At 33.5% G+C, this 19,092-nt stretch overlaps 9 protein-coding genes across 9 annotated transcripts; 6 read left to right on the forward strand and 3 right to left on the reverse strand.

Moving 5' to 3' along the window:
• Positions 1 to 14: 14 nt before the first annotated feature.
• On the reverse strand, positions 15 to 1,247 carry EIN_060980 (hypothetical protein; the record flags this gene model as incomplete). Its single annotated transcript, XM_004260256.1, has 1 exon — positions 15 to 1,247. The coding sequence occupies one exon, from the start codon at positions 1,245 to 1,247 to the stop codon at positions 15 to 17; it is 1,233 nt and encodes a 410-aa protein (XP_004260304.1).
• Positions 1,248 to 2,654: 1,407 nt separating this feature from the next.
• On the forward strand, positions 2,655 to 3,572 carry EIN_060990 (hypothetical protein; the record flags this gene model as incomplete). The annotated part of the gene is made up of 1 exon (XM_004260257.1): positions 2,655 to 3,572. One exon carries the CDS (start codon positions 2,655 to 2,657, stop codon positions 3,570 to 3,572), a length of 918 nt encoding a protein of 305 aa, XP_004260305.1.
• Positions 3,573 to 3,801: 229 nt separating this feature from the next.
• EIN_061000 (hypothetical protein) lies at positions 3,802 to 4,285 on the forward strand (the record flags this gene model as incomplete). Its single annotated transcript, XM_004260258.1, has 2 exons — positions 3,802 to 4,126; positions 4,191 to 4,285. The coding sequence occupies 2 exons, from the start codon at positions 3,802 to 3,804 to the stop codon at positions 4,283 to 4,285; spliced, it is 420 nt and encodes a 139-aa protein (XP_004260306.1).
• A 1,224-nt stretch (positions 4,286 to 5,509) lies between these two features.
• Positions 5,510 to 6,445, forward strand: EIN_061010 (hypothetical protein; the record flags this gene model as incomplete). Its single annotated transcript, XM_004260259.1, has 1 exon — positions 5,510 to 6,445. One exon carries the CDS (start codon positions 5,510 to 5,512, stop codon positions 6,443 to 6,445), a length of 936 nt encoding a protein of 311 aa, XP_004260307.1.
• A 187-nt stretch (positions 6,446 to 6,632) lies between these two features.
• EIN_061020 (hypothetical protein) lies at positions 6,633 to 8,340 on the forward strand (the record flags this gene model as incomplete). The annotated part of the gene is made up of 2 exons (XM_004260260.1): positions 6,633 to 8,105; positions 8,230 to 8,340. 2 exons carry the CDS (start codon positions 6,633 to 6,635, stop codon positions 8,338 to 8,340), a joined length of 1,584 nt encoding a protein of 527 aa, XP_004260308.1.
• A 199-nt stretch (positions 8,341 to 8,539) lies between these two features.
• Positions 8,540 to 9,481, forward strand: EIN_061030 (hypothetical protein; the record flags this gene model as incomplete). Its single annotated transcript, XM_004260261.1, has 1 exon — positions 8,540 to 9,481. The coding sequence occupies one exon, from the start codon at positions 8,540 to 8,542 to the stop codon at positions 9,479 to 9,481; it is 942 nt and encodes a 313-aa protein (XP_004260309.1).
• Positions 9,482 to 9,636: 155 nt separating this feature from the next.
• On the reverse strand, positions 9,637 to 11,040 carry EIN_061040 (serine/threonine protein phosphatase 2B catalytic subunit, putative; the record flags this gene model as incomplete). The annotated part of the gene is made up of 1 exon (XM_004260262.1): positions 9,637 to 11,040. One exon carries the CDS (start codon positions 11,038 to 11,040, stop codon positions 9,637 to 9,639), a length of 1,404 nt encoding a protein of 467 aa, XP_004260310.1.
• Positions 11,041 to 11,448: 408 nt separating this feature from the next.
• On the reverse strand, positions 11,449 to 12,240 carry EIN_061050 (hypothetical protein; the record flags this gene model as incomplete). The annotated part of the gene is made up of 1 exon (XM_004260263.1): positions 11,449 to 12,240. One exon carries the CDS (start codon positions 12,238 to 12,240, stop codon positions 11,449 to 11,451), a length of 792 nt encoding a protein of 263 aa, XP_004260311.1.
• Positions 12,241 to 14,428: 2,188 nt separating this feature from the next.
• On the forward strand, positions 14,429 to 18,871 carry EIN_061060 (serine-threonine protein kinase, putative; the record flags this gene model as incomplete). Its single annotated transcript, XM_004260264.1, has 1 exon — positions 14,429 to 18,871. The coding sequence occupies one exon, from the start codon at positions 14,429 to 14,431 to the stop codon at positions 18,869 to 18,871; it is 4,443 nt and encodes a 1,480-aa protein (XP_004260312.1).
• Between the last annotated feature and the right edge of the window lie 221 nt (positions 18,872 to 19,092).

The raw sequence follows: 19,092 nt of genomic DNA on the forward strand, positions 1-19,092 counted from the left end.
CATTGCTTTGAACTCTACTGCTTTTGTATACTCAAATTGACTAAGACAGAGAAGATGATATTGCATATGTTCATTTCGCGCATCTCAAGACAATCGTTCATCACTTTGACAAAGAAAGTGATTTGCTTTCTCGTCGGCGTCGACTCAAAGACACACGACTCAATCGTTTTAGTCGCATGTACCCACTTCTTCACATTGTCACTTTTCTCCCCAAGCACCCAGTCTTCCTTCTCGATTTTATTGAAATAATTCGAGTCAAACGCAACAAACTGTTGTGCGACAAGTCGGTGATGAATATTGGTAAGAGTCTCTTTAGTGATCTCCGTGTCCAAATTGAGAAATTTATCGATTTCTCCTTCAGAACTGAGTACTTGTGCGACGTCTCCGGGGTCCGATCGTAATGAAAGTCTTTTCTTATTCGACTTTTTCGATTTGCAGAGTCTTGAAGGGACTTTATCGTCCTCCACAGAGTCCGTTTCAAATATTTTTGGTAACTCGTTCTTGTTGAAAGTACTTTTAATTAAGTCGATCTCCGCCTTTGGAAGTGGTCCCAGAAATTGTGCGTACGTCGTGATGATATAATCGAGTCTTTCTTTCATTTTTACAAGGACGTGGGACTCTTTCATTTTTTGTAATTCGTCATGTTCTTGTAAGATGTGGGTTAAAAGTTCGTTTCGCGTTGAGAAGAGGGAGTGTGTAATGACGACGGTCGACACAATTTTCTTCGATTCTTTGAAGTTGAATAACATTTCGTATAACACATTCAGTGAAAGAGTCAGCACATTACCATCGAAGTCGTAGAGAGGATCTCCATTCACGTTAAATATAGTGTCTTGGTTCTTCATAAGGTCGTTCACGAAAATTTCGCAGTCAGAAGGAAGGATAGTCTTTCTGTCAAATGCAAGATACATCAATTGCTTTGCTGGTATGTTTTCTTCTTTCATCTTCTTACATAAGAGTTCTAAAATAGTGCGTTTGTCGTTGGACATCCTCCACACTATCGACCGACTCTTCTCAGATAAAACTTCATCGGGAGAATCAAAGAGAGTATAGCCATTATCTCCAAATAATTGAAGTAATTCGAAGTAGTTAAAGGTTGTCGACAAGCTCGCTATAATCTTCAGGGAAAGATCTTCTTCAGTGATCGTATTTTTGTGGACTAGACTGTCGCGCGAGCGGGAAAGAAAACGGGTGAAGGTACTGGAAATTGTGTAATGTCTGCCGCGCTTTACTTCTGACGATTCCATTAACTGTTTTTTCAATTTCTTTGAAAGTTTGAACTAAAGATGCGGAACAATTTAACTTATTTTTCGTTATAAGAATATTATAAATTTGTCACTAGAATTATTACTTGGCAGACCACCACAAATACCTTTTTGTAAGTGTTTTGTCGATAAATACATAACATTTGGATCAGTTCCCGACGATTTGCCGAGTGTTTTGATACAAAAAACAGATCAGTCTTTAGTTTGAATTTTATTCGAATGGTTTATTCACAAATTACTTTAACTGAAAACTGCCAATCAATTTTTTATTTGATTCAAATTAATCGTATTGATCTTTTTAGAATAAAATACAGAATTTTAAGGTAACAAGCGGGTTATTTGTTTGGAAAAATTACACTATAAAAATCTATATAAAGAATACCTATATTTGGTCTTTTCGGTATTTTGATTATCATTTACTTCTTTTTGGTCATAATTATTGAAAAAAAATTGTTCTATTTTTTCGGTTCGACAAATAATTTATTGAAGATTTTCATCTTATTGCATTTTATTTGTTAAAATTGTAATATATTTGTTATATTATGTTTAATTAAATAACTTTGTTTTTAATGAAAAAATTGATAAACTGGAAATTATTTGAAAAAAACATCGAGATAGTTACCCGCAAAAATAGGGTTTAGTTGTTGATTCTTTGCTTCTATGCTAATGGTTAAGCAAAGCTATTTTTGTCCAAATTAAAAAAACAAATGAAATTAATGTCATAAAGTGTAGATTTATAAACTATATATATATAATAAGATTGTTTTGTTTTCAACTAAATCATTTAACTATATTAGATGGTATTTTTTGGTAATTCCACAAATATTCAAATAAACAATTTCAATTAAAAATGCGTTTTATACAAATATAAATTCTTTTTATAATAAAACAATTTAATAAATTTAGTTTACTTAACCAGTTCTTATTTAAATGACGCATTTAGTTATTTTTTATACCAATAATCAAACAAACATGGAATAAAAAAGTTAAAACAATCAGGGATTTAGTTCATTTTGGAACCAAAAAGATTTCATGTTTAAAAAAGAATTATACTATTTAAATAAATCGTAATAATTTGTAAAACAAAATATATAACACTTTTTATCATTGGTTTTTTACTATGGAAACGCACACTTAGATTCAATGACAAGAAAAAACTTATTCAACCAATAAAAAGTCATTTCAAACCCATTCAGTCTATGAAGAAATTATGTTGTTGTATCTCCTCTAACGTTTTTGAATTGACGTGCAGGTACTTATTCTTTCTTTGAATAACTTTTAAATAACATTTTATTCGATTCTAAAAATAGAATGTTATTGATGGAAACCAATTTTGTTTTTTATCGCAGTAAAACCAATAAAAAAACTGATAAACCATATAACCCAAAGATGTCAGTTCGCACTCGCCGCGTGTTGGTCATTCTGGATCTTCAAACCAACGACCCTTCCATCACTCAAGTAAGTAGTTCCAAGCCAAATTGTGAGTACCCGCCACTTCGTGTCGGGTCTCCGATTGTCAGAGAGAATTATCGAACGGTCATTCAATACACACCGGAACAAATGGTTTCTTTTCGAAGAACCCCCCACAGCATTTCTTCTATAGTTTCTGTATTCGACAAAATCACGATGAAGAGGTCTGCGTCGTGTCATACTCCAAAACCACAAACAGCCGTTTCAGAGAACATTAACTCGACTTCATTCATTCGAAGTTCGTTGAACAAATTGTGTGAAGCAAATATGGCACAGATCCTTAAAGAAGTTCACACACAAGTTCGCACGCTTGACGACGCAAAACTTGTTTTAACCATTTTATTCAAGAAAGCGGTGAACGAGAGGAAGTACACCAGTCTGTACGTCCGGTTCTATAAAGAGCTGCAACTCTTAACAATGACGACACGAGAGAGTGTCGCGAATGAAATGCCAAAAATCCTTCTTGACTTTGCGCACGAAATCTTCATGAAAGTCCCTGGCGAAGTCGACGAAGAGGGGAAAACACAAGAAGAAATCGATGTGATGAAATTCGAGTTTCTTGGAAATGTCAAACTGATATGCGAATTGTACAAGATGAAAGTTGTAGTGGAGGCCTTGCCAATATTTTGTATGCAACAGTTAGTGAACGGGGGGCTTGTGGCTTTAGAGGCTTTAGCCGATTTAATGAAAAACGTTGGAAGGATACGGTCCGACGAGTTGGTTGCAATTAAAAACGCGATAATTCGCCGAGTTAAGGAAGGCAAACTGTCGAAGCGGTACGTCATCATATTGGAGAATGGGATTAACGCACTTGGGTTTCGAGATAAATTGATTTAATATTTTTTTAGTTCATTTAACTATCATGAATAATTTACCACTTCGGAACTAGTTAACACCAAATAACAAAGAGAAGATGGGGGAACCACAAGAAGAATGGGAAGAAAGTTTTATACCATGTCGGTGTGGTGGAAATCATTGTTTAGAGTCGAACTGTTCGTGCTTTCAAAAAAAGACGTTATGTAGTGCATTGTGTACATGTCAGTGTTGTGGGAATAAGAGGGAGAATATGGAAATGATCTTAGAGAAGTCGAGAGAACTACTGTATAAGGAAACGGATCAAGAGAAAGAAACGGACGACCCCAGCAAAACCCCGGAGGAGATCCGAAAAAGTAAGAAGGAAGAACAAGAAAAACTCAACAAAAAAGAGGAGAAAATTAAGAAGGAAAAGAAACCAAGGAAGAGCGAGGAAAAACTTGTCACGAAAGCAAAGATAGAAGACGCTCTTCAAAATTTAAAGAGTGGGTTTGAGAAAATTAAGTTGGACGATCTGCAACTGCTGTTGATTAGAGACGTTCAAAAGGTCAAGACAAGACCACTGAAAGAAGGAGAGGGTTTGTTGTTTATATGATTAAGTGGGTTGAATAGATTTGGTGTAAGAGTAAAATTGACGGGAAGAGTACGCAAAGGTGATGGCAGAAACACAATGTGAGTGTGTACTTAAAAAGGCAAGAATTTGTATGTCACTCCTTCTTAGAGGAAAGAAGAAGTAACAAATTAACTAAAAACTATTGTTTTTAGTATTAGTTATCATTTGAGTAGTTATTGTTTATTTGATTAGTATAGTTTTGTAATAATCGATTTTATTGCTTTTTTCTATTTGTTTTAGTTTTTTTATTTACGAAACAAAGTTATTTATAATAAATACTTTAATTAGTTTTTTATTGTTATTTTTTTTTTCCAATAAACAAACAAAATAAGAATTTTTATTTTAATATATACAATCATAAAACAAAAGTATTTCGAAAAAACATTTTTGGGAGGAAATAAATTGCTTTTTTATTAATTTCTAATAAATTAATAAAAACAAGAAAAATCATTATTTGTGGAATTGAAAAATCGTAAATGTACAAAAAATCAACAATGCATTTACAAATATTTCTGACTCGTATTATTATTCTATTATAAAAAAATTTAAATAAATAATTAAAAATGCTATAATTTGTAAATAATGTAACTTTTTATGGTTATATGCCTTTCTCAACAAAATGGTCAACCCCAATTCCTTGTTTTTTATTATTTCTTAATATTATTAGAAATATATTACATTTTTTGAACAAAATAATATTGTGATATTTTGATTATGAAATTATGAGTGTATATATTAATATAATTAAATTAATTTATACTAATTTAAATAGTACTTTTACAAAATATAAACTCAAAAGTGCATTTGTTTCCATTTTAATAATTAGTTACAATTGTACTTGATAAAAAACCAAACCGATAATTCTTATTAAACTATCATATAGAATTATACCAAATAAACGGGATTATAACGAATTGTGTCACACTTGTTTGAGTGTTATTTTTTTGTTCATTTGAATCAAATTTTCATTCATGAAGTTTCGTATCTCGAATAATTATTTCTATAGTGCAACTAATACAAAGCAATAACTATTAAATTAATTATAAATGTTAGAACCCATTCTTTAGAAATGGTTAAATAATTAAAGTTAAATTAATACCACCACCCGTTAAAAATTTTTGAGGTGTCCTTCATTCGATTTTTATCTTTCTCTACATTTTTTGCTCTTTCTTTCGTTCAAAAAAAATGAATAATAAAGACAGGAAAAGTCCAAACCACTTGATTTTTCATCTTATACATTTATTCTATAGTATTATAGTAATATGTTGGTTAACTTAACTAGTAGTTGTGATTTAAATACATGAGTTTCTTTATAAAGCATAGTCCAAAACAAAATATTCAAAACATAATGACAGAGCAGTTTGTCAGTGATTACACCGTACTTGAAGAAGCTTTAAAAGACGACCCAACAAGGCCATCTGTTGTTTTTATGTTAGCGGCTTTGATTAACAAATTGAATCTTCGTTTAGAAAAAGTAGAGACCAAAATTTCTCGACCGAATTCGCCGAGTCACTCCACAAGTAGAAGTGTTGATTTCCTTGGCGCCAGAAAAATTAAAAAGGTGCAGAGTGGGTTCTTCACACCACGCCAAGACCAACTTTCCTCCTCTTCGCCAAACTTTTTATTTGATATTGTACCCAAAGACCAATTGGAGAAACCACAATCTATCAAAAATCCGATGTCACCAGATAAATCGCCAACCTCGAGTCCGGATAGAAGGTGGATTACAAAGAAACCAACGCAAGTCTTCAACAAAGAACTGAGTGAGATCGAAATCTTCAAGAAAACTCTCTCAAGATGGACAGACAAACGGATGTTCAAAGTCATTTACAACTCAAAGCTTGGCGACCAATTAAACTCCGACTCGTTCAACAAGAAGATCATGGGAACAAACAACGTGATGATTTTTGTTTTCGACGAACATAGAAACATCTTCGGCGGCTTTACCAATAAGGCGGGGACGGTCCCAAACAAAGAAGACCACCAATATATCGAAGACGATAAGGCTTACTTCGTCTTTTCTCTAAAAAATCAAAACGGCAACTTCCCACAAAAGTTCCAAAGAAAAAGATTGGATGTCGGACTGAGGTTTTGTAATGACGACAATTGTGTGTTTGGTCTTGCAGACTGTTTATCAGTCTATTCCGATGGGAAGGCTTATTGCCACCCAACGTTCTCTAAGTACTACTTGGACGAAGAGATGTGCGGAGCGTCTGTATTTAATAATACGATATACCCCAATCGGTTTAATGTGGATTGTGTTATTGCAATCCAATGGTATTGACTCTTAATTTATTTGTTATTACTGTATTCTATTAAATATAATATATATATTATAATTACTATACAATATTTCAATGTTTTTACCACCTCTATTTTTACGAACAGTAGTTTTAATAACAACAAAAAACAATAATAACTATTTAAGATAGGCATTTTTTCCAGAAGAAAACTCGAAATAGATTTTGGAAATGAATTCTGAAAGCGACACTTCAGCAACAGAGGTCTCACAACTATCAGCACAAGGTCCCATTTCTTCGAACGCTTCGGAAAGCACAGAGAGTACTTCCGTAAATTTTAACCAAGAGTTTATCGGCTTGTACATAGTAGAATTTGACAATGTGCAAGGGGAGTCTGTTGTGTACAAACACGTGTCGTACAAATTGAAACAAAAAGTCGAGACGGAGATTGTTGGCATATTGATGGGCACAGATTATTTTGAAGAAAGCACTCCAACAATCATTATGCACACTTTAACATCCTTTCACATCATCACCGTTAATTTTACATGTTACAACCCTTCAAACGTCAGAGGGTACGTCTCTTCCTGTTGCATCGCAGTGATTCAAATGCACCCATTTTCAACATACCAAATCGACACATTATCAGAGAAACTGATTTCTTTTGCAAAGACCTTTCAAAGCATTACAGACAAATTAAAAGAACACACAACAATCAAATGTGAGCCTTCAACAACAAAAGAGAAGCCTGATACTGTTGCGCCTTCCAGTACAACAGAAAAGAAGTTTGCAACCGTTTTAAGTCTTCAACAACTTATAAACTTTAACGACCCGTTGCTATTTGAACAGATCATTTCGTCATATCAACAGTTCCTTTTGTCAACACACTCTTTTAACAATTTGTGTGCGAATTTTATTAACCCGATCGGACAAGGGAACATCTTGGCGTGTGGTGGAAGGGCTTTGATGAGTTGGTCATTCATGCCACCACAAACTTTTGTTTCTAACTTTTCGTCCCATAAGAACTCTCTTTCCGCCAACATTACTCAATTTGTTGTTTGCCAAAACGAACAAGATGTGGAGTCAAAAAAAGAGAAAAAAGGGCAATCAATGAGTCAATCTGAAACACTCATATCTCCCTTCCCTTCGCCTGTTTTCAGCTCTTCGCAAAACGAAAATGCACAATTCGGATTTTATCGGTTTGTGACAGAGTTTAAGACTGCATTTCCGTCGATCCTCCTCACCCTATTATCAGGGTTGCAAGTTATTGTATACTCTTCAAAGAGCACAGACACGACTCTGATTATTGAAATTGCCAAATTTTTGACGAATTTCTGTGTGAGCGGTGTATCTGAAATTTCTCCGCCAATAGAAGTCGTTGAAAAACAAGAAAACCTATTTCTCCTTCAAAACAAAACAACTCAAATTTTTGTCATTTCGTCATCTACAAAATCTCTCGTTCCAACACTTTCATCGTATTCCTATCTCGACATCTCAAAGGAATTTTTTGGCCTTAGCTATTCGAAAGACATGAAAAATTCCATTCTTGATGGATTTGTGAAATATGCTCTTCTTAAAAGACCTTTACTCCACCAAAAATTATGGAACGTTTTGGTTGATTACTCTGAAATCGTTCTGCGGATGTTTATCTCCCCAGAACTCATTACCACTCACTTTTCAATTCCAGAGCAATTTATTCTTGATGTTTGTTTTTGTACCATAAAAATTAGATTGTTTTTATATATTTTATAATACTTGAATTTGTTTTAAAATGTATAGTAATAGATTTTAATAATTTATTATAATTGAACAAATCACTTATGTACAGAATTTCTTTCGAAAAGTCGAGCAAGAGAAGTATTATTCGGAGTATAACAGAACCGTTTATAGGCGGCCGTTAATTCCTCAATCATTATTTTCTCGAGTTCCGCTGAGCTAATGAGTATAATAAATGTATAGTTCTTGTATAGTTTTTAAATTTATATTTAAATAAACTATAATTTTTTAACTTTAAAATAATAATATTATTATTATACTATTATTATATAAATATAGTAAAAAGAATTAAAGATAAATTATAAAGAAGTCTCCAAACACCTAACTAAAAAAGACGAAGGAACAGAACTTTCAAATCATATATGCGGTCGAGTGACTTTTTTGAAGACTCCGAACCCGAGTTTGACTCAACGAAAAATTCGAATGGGACCGATATCACAGAAAAGTTTTTATTCATCACGTGGGGAATCTTTTTTCTATTGACGATACCATCAGTTGTAGTTTTCTCGATCTTTCTTCCTACGATGAAGTACCCTCTCGACGAACTTAAAAACACGATAGTCAACAACAAAACATTTGACTTGGCTATTCAGCCGTCGAGTATTATCTTTGATGGCATCTTTGATTTTTCATGTAATTCTGTCGAAGCGACATCAGTCATTGGTGCGAATGTTAAACTCCAGATATCGGCTTCGAATGCCGTTTTAATCAAAACGCATCGCTTTCAAACGGATGGGGAGTGTTATCGATCTCTCGGAGGGACCATCAAATTGAATAAAAAATCGATCTGTGACCCATCGAAGCCCGAGAGCTTTTTGTTGTTTGGGTATGAAGACATGGATAGTGAGAGTGGTCAATTCATCATCGGGACTAAAATCAGTGAGATGACGGAGGACGAAAAGGAGAATTTGAAAGATTTAATTCAAGTGAATTCCTCATATAGTGTGATGAATTGGGAGTGTGACTCAGAATTGATGGCGAATCAACCACTTGATTGGTTTGATTCATTTAATAATAATAGCGATGTTATTAAGATCCAGTGTAATACGATGAATCAGACATTTGTAGTTGACGATACTAATATCTGCTTCACAGCGTATTTGAAAGGGAAAGAAGGCACTTCCATACTAAAGTGCTTGACACGAATAGAAGTTGAGAACGTCATCTATGTCCGTACTCCTAAAGAAGACGGCGGATATATCACAATGTCATATGAAGAATATAACCTCATGTTGTCCTCAGACAGCCGAATATCAGCGAATATCTGCAAACTGGGGAAGACGAAAGAAATGAAAGGTAATTGAATTTTGTTATTTGAGTTGCTGCCGCTTAGCGTACTCCTTCCGCATGTCTGCGAGACTCATCGGAACAGATTCATTCCTCATCCGCTTCTCAATAGCTCGTTCATCTTTTTTGTGAGTCTTTTAGTCTTGAGACTATAACACGGAAGTCGACGGAGTCATCCCAATGGCTTTAAAATGGTATCACAAAACAAACATCGTGTTGGTTCCTGTGTTGATATTGAAGCAAACAAATTGATGTGTTCATGTTTACTTCTTCCCACTGAAGCGTCGAATGATTTAAACAAGGAGAAAGCTTGTGTGTCATCTTCCTCCTCTTCTAGAGTGTCGTATTTAATTTCAAAGGGGACATTAACTATTCTTTGTGGTTGTATTAGAGTTTGGTCAAAGATCGAGTGGAACTCCTCTTTCACTTCAAGTTCCATCTCATTGTGTGGACTTCCAGTGCAATTGTAGTCCACTTCTTCAATATCGTTGATAAGAAATGCAGACTTTATTAAGTCCTTTAACCCACTCTCTATATTCCCAAAGATCGATACAAGGGACGAGAATAAAGGATTTGCTAGTACTGGATTTAACTTCATTTTAGTCGTTGTGTTAAAGTTGAAGATATTAAAATCGTCATCGGTGACTAATACACAAGAGCCTTGGTTCTTCTGGAAATAGTCAATTGCACTGAATATAGTCATTGAGAGCGGATATTCCATAGTCTCATTGCCATACATCCCTAAATCGATTCCACTCTGACAACATTGATGTCCTCGTATCAACATCACAACCTGATTTTTAGTTAAGAACTTATCGATGGCGTCAAACCCAAAGATGTAAGACGTGCCCCGCTCCGTGTTAGTCAGAAAGTCGATTTTGTCGAAATTATTTTTGAAGGATGGGCGCGAGTTCAAAAAAGCGTCGGAGATGGGGTCGCTCCATAACAAGTCACAGAACACGCCATCGTTCGGGGGTTCGCGAAAGCGATTGATGGCATCGATTTCACTGATAAGTCCCAAATCGGGGGAGATCCCGCCATGACATAAAAAGAAGTTCCCCATCTTCCTTCGTAACAAAACACAGAGCGGAAGTGTATTAAAAAGGTCACAGAAGCTTGCGTGGACCGTGTTGGTATATTTTGATTTGCATTCTTGAAGAAAGCCCATTGTGGATGACATCATCATACTCTCGTGGTTACCACGTAACATAATTATAGTGGTCGGTGTGTTGTATTTCATACAGAGAAGTGTTATAAGTAACTCCGTCGACATATCACCCCGATCAACGTAATCACCTAGAAAGATGGTCGTGTACGCCGTCGTTATCTTTTCTTTGTTCGACTGTAACTCACCTAAGAAGTCGAGGTATTGCCCATGAAAATCACCAAAGATCAATGCGTCGTCGGATACTTCTATCATGTTCTTCTCACTCCGGAAAAGCGTTTTACACTTTTCAAGTAACAGAAATAATGTTGGACGAGATACCACACCGCCTTGTAAAAAGTGAAAGACTAGCTTTTCAATGTCATATTTGTTTGTTGTCGTGTTGAAGGGAATATCAATTTCAAACTGCATATGTAATTAGTTGTTTTCAGGTTATAAAAAATAGTAATGAATTGTGTATAAACTTCACATAAACAATCTGTTAATAATAATTTATAACTAATTTATAGTTTAATCTATTATATTATAAAATATTATTTTAATTCTTTATAATGTTTTTAAATAAATTTTTTAAAATAGAATAGTTTTTTTTATTACAACACAATTAATTATATAAAAATCATTTAAAACTAAAAAGTTTTATTATAAAACAAATTACAAAATTATAATATATATTATAATATATAATTATTATTATTATATATCATAATAAATTTAATGAACAAAAAAGTCATCACAAATAATAAACTGGTGGAGACAAAAATCAACATTTTTCCAATACCAGAAGAATAGTAAAATAACAAGTAAACAAAAACTATATTAATAATAAAATCCGTAAGTTGGTTGCTGTACAATGAACCCGTCGACTGGGGCAAAATCGAGAGGGAATGATGCAAAGACCTCTTGTGGGTTAGTAAAGGCGAGTTCTTCCACAATTTCTGGTGATGTTTGTACATCGTTTTGTGTGTTTTCGGACTTCACCGTTGTGTTAATGTTGTTTAACGAGGTTGAGAGGTTTTGTCCCTTTTCGAGTAAGTCGAGGAAGAAAGGATAGTAAGCTGGGACGACCAGACTCTTCTCCTTTTTATTGAAAAGTGAGCACAAGTGTTTATGAGCGGCTGTACCGATCTCATCGATTTGACTCTTCTCGAAGAGTAAGTTCTTGCTTGGGAAAGTGATAGAAGTCACCTTTTCGAGTTGGACTGTCTTCTTAGCCAATTTAGTCTTTCTTTTATTTACCAAGACACCGCTTTGTTCACAGTACTGCAACATCCAAGAGAATGAAAGAGCTGTTCTGTTTAAGTCTTTTCTTCTCTTGACTATCTTTAAAGTCCCTTTCGACATTTTTGGGTCGAATTCCATTTCATATTGCTTTTGGCAGAAGTCATCAATCGCAGTGCCAAAGTTAAGTGGGACACCATCTTTGAATACCTCAAGGATCGTAAGGTACTGGAACGTCTTCTCAGCCATTCGCTCGGGGCGCTTCAGTTCAAAGGAATATCCAAAAGAGCTGAGAACTACAAAGACCATCCCTTGTTGGATTGCTTCAAAGCTCTTAGACTCGCGTTTCATCTCGGTCATGGTGGGTCGAGTTATGTCGTTAGCGTACATTGAATTTGAAATTATAGAGCAACCCTCCCTTTTATTCACAATTTTTCTTTACCTTGAAAATTTTTCAAAATCAGTCTTTTGGTTCTATTTAAGCAGCAAATAATACGGCGCGATGACTTCCGAAGTCTTCCATCGAATTTTTAGACCATGCCGATGTGGCACTTTTTCCCTTTTTGTCCCGCTTTCTACCTTTTTTTAAACGGAATTTTCAAAGTTTTACTGGGGTTTCTTGTCTTTTTTACAACTTGATTTAAGCACTGGCGAATGCTGTCGTACCACGGTTTGCTATTACTATTATGTATTTAAAATTTTACTATACTTTTTTGAAAATAATTTCTGCTTTGAAAAAAGTGGTAAAATGAGTTGTTTTCTGCCGGACATTTCAAGTTCGGCTCTGCCGTCTTGTATGTGCGTTAAAAATACTTTTTTTGTCGATGAAAAAATGGAGATGGCCGGTATAGTTTGTTTTAATACTTTAAATTACAATATTTAATAGAAAAGAGTAAAGCTAAAATGATATTTTAGGCACAAGAACTAAATATTATTTCACGCCGAATTTTGAGGCTTATAAATAGACCAATACTTTTTACTTTTTTCACGCCGTATTTTTTGCTGCAAAAATAGAAATAATGACTCGCAAATTGAGAAATTTGTTGGTTCCCATTTGTTTGGACTATGTTTCCGTATTGAATGTGGGAAAAGAAAAAAAGTAAAAAGTTGGGCTTATATTAGGATAAAAAAGTCGAATATTTCAGGACTTTCGGAGTTTAAATAATAACAAATTTCCTTCCTCAATAATTCTGGCAAAACGGAAGCAAATTGAAAATAAACAATTATTAATAATAAAACAAATTATTGTTAATAGTTTTTAATGATCAACAACGTTTTTGGAGGGGAATTGATAAAATAATTCTTAGAAAAAGGGTTTGCAAACCCAAAAATTTCGGGTAACAAAACCAACAAAGTTTTATTTTGGCGTTTTTAATCGGATGTAGAACATTCTTAAAAAACAAATTTATGTTTGGCTTTCGAACTATACATCTTAATTGTTTATTAAAATAAATGGATTGTAAATATAATTGTATTTACCATTAGTTAATTAACCAGTTTTTTTACAATAAAAATTTTAAATACACAAAACAATTGTTATTCGAATAATATATGATATAATTCAAATATATTATATATAATTTACTAAAATATATTAATTTATTAATTAATAACACAACAAATCATAATTGTTTTATTTAATTTTCTTTCAATTTCAAAAATGAAATTCTTTGAATTGAAGCATTATTCGTATGATGGTTACAAATTAATTAAATGTTATTGATATTTTGGTAATAAATAATTGTGAATGCCGAGTATATTTAACCTTCCATTTTTTGAGATAGTTAAAAATAGATTGATTATCGTGTTATTGCCTTTTTTCAATTGATACATAATTATTAGTAAGATAATAACAATTGAACTATTAATTAATAGATTAATAATTTTTAATATGTTTTATTGAAATCCAATTTTTTTTATAAAAAAAATGAAATATAAATTATACTTAATAGAAATAAAATACAATTAATTTCTAATAATAAATTTTTTTTCAATAGTCGGGGTTTTTTGTTTTTTTGCATACAAATATAGTAGTACTTGTGTCTAGTTCAATACCATAATATATTATATACTAATATTAATAATTACCAATAAATGATTAAATGTGTTAAAAAAAGCTATAATTGCGGAACAGATAATATTGAAACAAGCTTTTCTTATAATTCAAACAGATTTCTAATAGTTATGGGTACTGAAAATGATAATACCCAATGTTCTTACACAAAATAGGGTGGAACATAATAGTGACAATTACGTTTATTACTCCATTGATCGTCCAAGCGACAACCAACTGTTTTTTAAAAGGCGAAGATTGTTCCTTGGGTATACAAATCAATGGTTTGCCATTTTTAGTATTATTAATTTAACATGACAAACAGGGAACACTCCATGTGACGGACTTTTGATAACAGGAAAGATCATTTTACGTTCATCGTGTTTTCCAGAATATGTTCCAAACGTTTTTGTGAGTGGAATTTCCAATTTGACACTTGAAGATAACGTTTTTGAGAACTTCGGCTCTTTGACATTTGATTTTAATAGTGACACCACCATCGACGGATTTACTGATTTGACAAAGATGACACGTGTGGTCACACAAAGTGGGTCTTCACTCTATTTTTCAGAGTTGATATTTCAAGGCAAAGAATTGCTCACACTTTCTAAGAACGTTCATTTCACTGCCAAAAGTTTGAGTCTTAAAAATGTCTTCATCAAATTTGGGAGTAATGTTACATTAACAATTGATAAAGGTATTGATGGTGACAATTCACGAATGAGTCTTGGAGAGAATTCCACTATTCGAAGTGCATCAACTCAACTTTATCATGGAGGTCTATCTCTTGGTATTAATAACACGTTTATTACAAACTCACTCGAACTGTTTGATCAAAGCGATTTTGTGGTGAGCGAAAATAGCAAAATTTGTGTTGGCCAAACGACGGTTCTATCAAGTGGAAGTTCTTTGATATTCAATAAAAACATTTCTACAATATTTGAAGATGTTTTTGTTTCACATAAAAGTACTCTTCAATTTGGAGACGATAATTCTTTGACATCAAAGGGGAGGATTAAAGTTAGTACATATTCTCAATGTGTAGTTCGATGTAACACAACCGTTTTAATTGCCAGAAATTTGTTTTTGAATAGCTTCAGCACGTTGACAACAAATAGGAATGTACAAATACAGACGAATGAATACATCAGTGTTGTTGATGATTCAAACGCCACATTTGGAGATGAAAATACAATTGAAATAGGCGACTACTTGTATGTGAGTAACCACAGCTTAGTAGATGTAAATACTAAGAACAAAATTTCTATTCAAACGTTCTATATGGTGAACCAATACTCTAACGTATCTTTTGGAGAAGATACATATCTCCACGCTGAGAATTTTGACTTTTCAAATTCGCACTTGAATTTCGAAAATGCGTTTAATGGGTCTGCAAACACCATTTGTAACATACAAAATTGTAATTTGAGTTTCAAAGATAATGCACAGATACTTGTAGAAGGAAATACAAAACAAGTTTGCAAACGTGGAGATAAAGAGTGTCACATCCTTTCTATTGATAGCCAGTCCATTTTCACTATTAACAAAACAATCAAATGTTATCCAGTTTTCATCTTGTTGAATGGTCAATTCAATGTTGGAGATGGTGTCACCATCAACAGTGTTTCCAATGAAAGTTTCGACTTTATAGCAACTCGTGACGTTCACTCTGATATTCAATTTGGAAATTTCACAACAGTGAGTGAAGGGAAAGTTCTCCGGTACCAAGATAGTAATACAGAAGAGGTGTATTGTTACATGAATGGTACTTCATGGAGAGAGTCTAATCGAGACAACACTTTAGAAATAGACGTTGTGAACACATTCTCCTTTGTCCATCAACATTGTCCTTGTTATGGTGAACACTGTCATATAATTAATTTGATGAACGACATTTATATCAGTGACCATTCAATACACTCGACATTTGAAAATAAAGCGACTTTGCACTTTGAAATTGAAACAGAGAAAATACAGAAGGTCGTTGCAGAGAGTATTGCAGCAGAGTTGTTTACTACCGTTTGGGTGTCATTCCCTGAATACTCAATATTTTCTTTTAATATGAACAAAACGATTCAAATTGATGACTACACCATTCAAAGTCCGAAAAAAGAGTTAAAAAGAGAAGCAAAACAGACCAAATTAACTTTTTCAAATATCGACTTGGCGTTTTCAACTACAAAAGACTTGTTTTTATCAACAAAATTACCAACACAATCACAATTGAGTGAATCTGGAAATACAGTTGTTTTAGCATCGTCATTTTATGTGACTGTTGGTGACATAACATGTCAAGCCGCAATTGTGGATAACAATATCACCAAGTGTTTAATTCAATCGCCACAGACATGTCCACCCAACCATTTTTACAATGATATTACACAGAGGTGTGACGTGTGTTCAAACAACTGCAAACAGTGTTTGAATCAAGAAGAATGTCATTCATGTGAAGACAATTTTGTACTTCAAAACAAGTTTTGTGTTCACAACGAGAAGTGTTTGTTAACGTCTGCCTCTCGATGTTGGAAATGTTCCGAAGGTAATGTGAACACCAACTGTGATAATTGTGATTTAAATTGTTTTTTATGTGAAGAGGAGTGTCAGATATGTGCAAATGGATATATCAAGAATGGGAGTAAATGTGTTATAATTGATCATTCCATTTCAGTGTCACAAAGTGGGAGTATTTCTTGTGTGAATGGATTTTTTAACACTGAAGGGATATGTCAGTCGTGTAGCATATATGGGGAAGCTTGTTTAGAGTGTCAAATAAGTGGGTGTGAATTGTGTGATACTGGATATGTCATATCAAATGGAAGATGCGTTCTCTCACATTGTCTAACTTTTGTTATTAATTTAAATACCACTGAAAATCGTATATGTCAAATTTGTGAACCACATTACACATTAAATATTAACGGAAAGTGTGAACCACATATCGAAAATTGTGAGATAACAAATGAAGGAAATTGTGTTGTATGTAGTTACCCTTTTGTTAATAATAACGGCACTTGTGTTTCACGTATTGATAATTGTGAGCAATACTCAAACGGATTTTGTGTTCGGTGCATCGCACGATACTATATTAATGACCTTTTTACGTGTTCTCAATGTCTTCCTCAGTGTAATTTGTGTTCCAACAAACGTAGTTGTGATCTTTGTGAATCAAACTATTTACTGTATGACGGACAATGTAAAGATTCAAAACTAATTGGGTGTTCCGTCCAACTCAATTCAAAGTGTGTTCAATGTGAAGATGGGTATTTTAAAGACAAAGATACGTGCATGGAATGCAGTTTAAATTGTCAAACTTGTTTGAATAATAACACATGTATTTTGTGTGACTCCGACTTTGTGTTAACTGATTCCAACACATGTCGCTCGAAAATTGAGTCTAACTGTGATGAAATAATAAATTCCCAATGTTTAACATGTGCTTCTGGTTTCTATTTAGAACAAAAAGAGTGTAAACAATGTGGTCCAGGATGTTCCATCTGTAACTCATTTAATCAGTGCCAAGCGTGTTTGTCCACTTTTGTGTATTCAAATGGAAAATGTGACTCTTTGAATCTTATCAACAATTGCATTTCAATTGAAAACAGTGAGTGTGTCTCCTGTTCATTTTTGTATAAAGCAAATAAGACATATTGTTCACAACAATTGACGCTCACTGAATTTGTTCTGATTTTAGTTGTCTGTCTACTCTTTGTAGTTCTTATCATTATGACTATTCTATTTGTCATTGTGTACTTCACGCGACCACGGCAGAGGTCTCTTAAAAATTATATTTTTGATATGAAAACCACCACTCTAAATTTCTCGACTCGAATAAACAGCAAAATTGTCTTAAACAAAAGTGTCATTGAATTGGGCAAATTAACGGACTTGGAAGCGACATTGGAGTCTGTCCTTTGTGTTGGGAACACATACCCAACACCACAGCTTGTGAGTTTGGAGTTGAGCGAATACGAAACTCGGTTTTCTCTACGCGTGACACCTTCTTGTGCAATACTGAAAAAAGGTGAGGCATGTGAATTTCACATAGAAGTGTTTCCACTGACTGAGTGCACGTACTCGGGTGTAATCAGTGTCGTCGACAAAGACATTGAAACGAACCAAATTGATAAAGGCGATTTCTTTGTTTTCTTTGAAGAGAGCGACTTTATCCATATCAATCCACTTGAAATACAAAAACAGTGTTTAATAGGTGAGGGGGTATACGGTGATGTTTTCAGAGCGTTTTACAAAGGCAGTGAAGTTGCACTGAAAAGGATGAAGAACTTAAAGAACGAAAATTACTATGAAGAGTTTGGTCGTCAAGTGCGAATCATCAATCAAATGAAGAGTCCATATGTCATTGGGTTCTATGGAATTGTAGTTGGTGAGACTTATAGTGTAGTGAGTGAGTATTCGGTATATGGAAGTGTGTACGACGCTATTAAGAAAGGCGATATCTTGAGAGAGAAATTGAAAACAAAAATCCTTATTGACAGTGGTTATGCTCTCATGTATTTACACAACCACAATATTATTCACGGCGACTTTAAAACTTCAAATATTTTGATTATGAATAAAACACTGAACGGAAAGGTTAACGCGAAAATCTGTGATTTTGTGAATTCAATTTATTTGAAGGAAGAAAACAACCAAAGCTATAAACAGTCTAGTATTATTGGTAACTCGGCGTATTGTGCTCCTGAAATATACGAGAAGAAAAGTCCTAGTAAAAAGTCTGATGTTTTTGCGTATGGAATGGTACTCTATGAAACTTTTTCATGGAAACTTTTATATCAACAATTTGAGCATGTTATGGATATTCAGAAATATGTTTGTGAAGGGAAGAGACTTGAAATTATTGATGAGATCAACAGGGACCAATATGAATTAATCACGAAGTGTTGGGGACAAAACCCGGAAGAGAGAATTGATATAGAAAAGGCAGTGCAGAATTTAAAAGACTTGAATTGAATTGTTTTTATATGTTTCATTTGATTTTATTATAGAACGTTGAAGCAAAACTCTTTAAGTAATTATTATTAATATAGTATAGTTCTTTTATAAATATAGAAATAGAATCTACTTTGTGTATGAAATAACCAATGTAAACAGTTTAAAGAATTCAATAAAATTATAACATGAATTAATTGGGTACAATTAATAACACACATCAAAGATTGATGTATAAAAAG

Source organism: Entamoeba invadens (genome assembly GCF_000330505.1).
Source record: "Entamoeba invadens IP1 unplaced genomic scaffold scaff_1105074726711, whole genome shotgun sequence".
NCBI lineage: Eukaryota > Evosea > Mastigamoebida > Endamoebidae > Entamoeba > Entamoeba invadens.